Raw genomic sequence first — 5062 nt, 5'->3', positions numbered from 1 at the left:
ACTCACCAGCCAAAAGAGGGATAAGCATGTGAATCTCCTATATCTGCAGAATGAGCAGGATGATATTGGACATTTCACATGTATTAAGAACATGTCCCGCCTCGTGAGTTCTCAACTCAGCAGAAAGGAGCACAAAAAGCACATTTGTGATCGGTGAGTATCAATAAAATTTATGAAAAAATATGTTATTTTTTATAAAAGATATACATAAATTTTTAATATTTTTCAGATGTCTACATTACTTCAGCTCAAATGAAAGATTGGAAGTCCACAGAGTGGACTGTGGAAGGCTAAACGACTGCGCGATCAAACTACCGAGCGAGAACAAGTGGCTCAGTTTTGTCTAGTGTTGTGAGTACTGAAAAAAACCCGGACATTTTCGGAAAAAAACCGGGTTTTTTACCGTTTTTTTCCCAAGGCTGGGAAAAATAGGAAAATATGAAAATTTTGAATTTTTACACTATTATTTAATTGGAGATTTAATATGGATATTTAATATGGAGAAGGAGGAAAAATAAGCAAAAGTCCACATTTTGTTCATTTTTTATATATAGAAAGGGGAACAAAATCGTGTACATATTTTTTTATTAAAATTTATTTGACAATTACAGTCTTGATATTAACTATAGTGATCGACTATACACAGTGTAGACACTGTGTGTATAGTCGATTACTATAGTTCCACAATGTGTTTACTAAGAGCCTTATAGTATTATAATTTTTTTATTTCTTCAGCGGTAAGCCACTATCTTTAACCTCTTCAGTGGCTTACTACTGATGGAATTTGAACTTCTCAGTGATGTCTCTTAACAAATAAAAAATAAAAATTTTATTACATATTAAACTTGAAACAAAACGATTTGTTAAAAATAATAATTTCATCACAACTTTGCATGTTGTTTTTTTATCACATAAAGAATATATTTTTTATTCAATGGAATCACAATCACTGCTATAAGTTTCCTCCTGACTATCACTTTCATCTTTTTCGACTTCATAATCTATGTCTTTGCTGTAATTATTGTTTTCTGCATCGACATCGACCATCAGTATACAATTCTCAAATTGACTCATCTCTAGAGGGGACGGGGACGGGGACATCTTAACAGGTTTACATGCTGCAGAGACTGAGAAGAGATTTAGGTTCCATCTTATTTTTGTCAGTTTATTTACTCTATCACAAGTCAGCCTATTCCTACGTTTTGTGTGGACACTCTCATATACTGACCACACTCTTTCACAGGCAGCTGATGATGCTGGTATTTCATGCAGTTTTGACGCCAAAAGCATGAGCGGCTGATCTTTGCAAAGGCCACGCCACCAAACTGCAGGTGTGGTGTGCACAGCAGCATTCCACACATCTTTTTTGGACCATATCCCGCTATCAGTCCTGAACTCTGCCAGATTGGACAACACTAGACTTGTATCTAGATTGAGGTGTTGGCACTGCTGAGTAATGAACTCGATTGCACTTATTTTGTTACTTTCAGACAACACTTTACCTCGATACAAGGGGTGCATAAGATTGGCAGCCATATGAATAGACTTGCAGCAGAATATTATTCTTTTTATGAGTAATTGTTTAATTTTTTCAATTTCATGAAAGTTGGAAAGCGGCCATTTCTCCAATACATTAAAAATATTACTCCTCATAATAGCAAGAGCTTGCGGTACATCAGCAATAACAGCAGAATCACTTTCCAAAACAGCAATTGCAACTGCAATTGGTTTTAGCAATTCTTCAATCAACTTCAATTGGGCCCAATAATTATCATTATCAACGAGTATGTTTCTCACTGAGTTAAGTAATGTCACTTTAGGATCAATCATTGTTTCAAGAAGAGCAGCTTTGTTACATAACATACTATCTATCATAATATGAATAGCATTCCAGCGAGTTTTACATGGTAGCTTGAGGGCAATAGATTTTATGTCATATTTATCTTTTTGCTTAGACTTAAAAACAGCAAGTGGAACATGACTATTTTTAATATTTTTTATCACCAGTTTTGTATTATTAACTATAACTTTAATGGAATCAAGTTTTAAGATATCTTTAGCGAAGAGGTTGATTGAATGAGGAGCACAACCAAATGCTGTTATATGTGGATACTTTTCAGTAAACTTTTTCCATACACTTTTCATATTGGCAGCATTGTCAGTAATGAGTGCCATAAATTTTCCCGGACCTACATCATCAGCTACCTGTGAAAATTCCTCAAAAATAAAATCTGATGTTTGTCTATTAGTATTGGATTCTATAGCTTTGTAAAACACTGGCTTAGGTGTTGTAATTATAAAGTTAATTACACCTTCGCCTCGACAGTTTGTCCAGCCATCACTTAACAAACATAGACACTTGGCATTGTTTATATTTTCGTTAATTGAAACTTGCACTCTTTCATGTTCGGCCTCAAGCAACATATTAGATAATAAAAATCTTGAGGGAGGTTTATACGCAGGACGAATCAATTTGAATGCTGCTTGCCAATGTAGATTTTCAAATATAGACAGTGGGGTAGCTGTGGCATACACAGCTCGTGCAATAGCTTCATCCATTTTCTCCTGCTCTTTAGCAGTGATAAAGTCAGCATATCCCGTCATCAATTTGCATTTCTTACTAGGTAATTTATTTGTACTTGGTAGTGGAAGTGGAAGAGAGCTACTTGATGCCTGTGATGACTGCCTGTATCTTGAAGCTAAAGCATGTTCGTCTCCGGATGAAGATGTACTTGCTATTGGCATCGGATCGTCCTTGTCCTTGTCCTCTTGGATGAAAACAGTTGGAATACTCCGAGTTGTTAAGTCTCTTGAATGTCCAGGAATTTCTTCCTTCACATCTGCTGCGATTTTGGTGCAAAGCGTTAACAGATGCTTCCTCATTCTTGTTGCATTGGGGAACTCATATTTAGTGTTGCAATATTTACACGTGGCTTGTCTCTTTCCATTTTGGGACAAGGTCATATTGAAATAATTCCATACGTCTGAAGTAGGCCTCATAATCATAATAGTGATCTGTAAACAATCATAAATCTTGAATTCCAGTTCGACACCATTTGGCACTCTGGAAGAGAAGAAAATATAGGTTATGCAGCATGTGAATATTTTCATGTGCGGATATACGTCATAGACAGAATATATATAAATATATATATATATGTAACAAGTCTAAATACATTCTTAGGGTGATGGCAGAGAACGAGATCTAGTATACATGTCTCTCTTCTCTTTTCTCTCTCTCTCTCTCTCTCTCTCTCTCTCTCTGCCTTAATCTAACCTACGTCCACGACTACGACAGACTTATACCTCGTTCTCTACCATCACCCTTAGGATGTAGAATGTAGAATGTAGAACGTAGAACTCTCATGTTCACCGAGCATTTGCTTACTTACTTTCATTCAAAGACTGTCGTCGTACATCGTACCCTTATTTTCCAACAGTCGATAGCGATTAGCGATGCGCTCTTCGTGTCATCTTGACAGGTTGGCCAACGCTTGTATGTAATCCGTTGACAAGAATTAGAGTCGTCACACTCACTCACGACACGGCGGACGGCGGGTGTGTTCCGAAATTTACTGCCACTGTTGAAAACCTATAATATACGTCACGTAAACTATAGATTTCCAGTACTGGCAGTAAATTTCGGAACGCAGCAATAGCTACCGGCATAGTACAAGACCGTCTCGACCAATGACCATCAACCATAAAAAACTTTACATAAAGGCATAATACACAATGCACAAGGAAATGAACCAATCAGAGTTCACATTTCTTGCCACGATGGAAATAAAGAACTCTGATTAGTTTATTTCCGTATGTTTGTGCATTATACCTTTATGTAAGAATGTATGCTTCCCGCTCATAGCAGCCGTATTAAATTGCAGAGAGTGCGTTCATTTGAAACCGTTCGATCATAAGAATCATTAATAATAACCTTGCCTTGACAGGTACGTCAAAAAGTTAAATATATATATGTACAAAGTACATGTAATAAAAAATAGAATGTCCTAAAAATTCTAGACAGAGAAATCTAAGCTGTGGAAGTATCTTATAAGGAAAATAGTATTTTTCCCAAAATGACGGTTTTTTTCCGAAAAAACCGGAAAAATTGCGGTTTTTTTCCCAGCGGCAATTTTTCAGGAAATTTTACAACACTAGTTTTGTCAACTACGAGAGAAAGGAACGCGTTCCATTTATCATCTACGCCGACCTGGAGTGCATCCTGAAGAAGACGGATACGGATCCAAAAGCGTACCAACACCATGAGGTATTTAGCATCGCCTATTACCTGCGCTGTTCGTACGACGATTCGTTATCAATGTATCGGTTCCGTCGCGATAAGGATTGCATCACATGGTTCGCGGACGAACTTAATAACTTAGCGCATCGCGTGCAAAATATTTTGTCAATTAATGTCCCCATGGAAACGCTTTCGAAAGAACAGTGTGAAAAATTTAATAGCGGCACGCACTGCCATATTTGTGAGAAACCGTTTGCGCCAGACGACATTCGAGTACGTGATCATTGTCATCTAACCGGGCGGTATAGAGGTCCTGCACACACATTCTAATTGTAACCTAAATTATAAAGACTCACATTTTATTCGTATAGTTTTCCATAATTTGTTCGGTTACGATGCACATTTCATCATTAATGAAATCGCCACCGCGTTCGAGGGCACGGTTAATGTCCCCCTCGCGTGGGCCACCTTGACGTGGTGATGGGGCTTAAGGCGGGCGCTCCGGATGTCTCCGGGGTGCCCGCCGACTAAGAGCCCACACGCGGCCAGTTATGGCCAGGCCGGAAATCGGCCAGGGAGGGCGGGAAAGCGGTGCTCCACGGACGGTTGTCCGGAGGGGCACCGTGGACCTGCAGCGTGTTCCCGGGACCATGCCTCATGGTGTCGGGGGCGACCTCCGGTGTCCCGCGGACGATTGTCCTTACGGGCACCGGGGGTCGGGGTGGGTCCCCCCGTACCGGGGCCGGTGGGGCATTTCCCGTCGGAGCTCGGGGGGGGGGGGGACGGGGGGGCGAGTTTTCGGTCTCCCCATGCTGGGGAGCC

General features: G+C 39.6%; 1 protein-coding gene across 1 annotated transcript; it reads right to left on the bottom strand.

Annotated features, from left to right (window-relative positions):
- Positions 1 to 927: 927 nt before the first annotated feature.
- On the bottom strand, positions 928 to 3064 carry LOC105570936 (the record flags this gene model as incomplete). Its single annotated transcript, XM_012028388.1, has 1 exon — positions 928 to 3064. A coding segment is annotated over one exon (2137 nt), but the record flags the coding sequence as incomplete, so codon positions are not given.
- Positions 3065 to 5062: the final 1998 nt, after the last annotated feature.

The sequence above is a fragment of the Vollenhovia emeryi genome, unplaced genomic scaffold, assembly GCF_000949405.1.
Source record: "Vollenhovia emeryi isolate VEMERY1.0 unplaced genomic scaffold, V.emery_V1.0 DF941525.1, whole genome shotgun sequence".
NCBI classification, from domain to species: Eukaryota; Metazoa; Arthropoda; class Insecta; order Hymenoptera; family Formicidae; genus Vollenhovia; species Vollenhovia emeryi.
The sequence above is the reverse complement of the archived record's forward strand: the minus strand, read 5'-3'. Positions and strand labels throughout refer to the sequence as shown.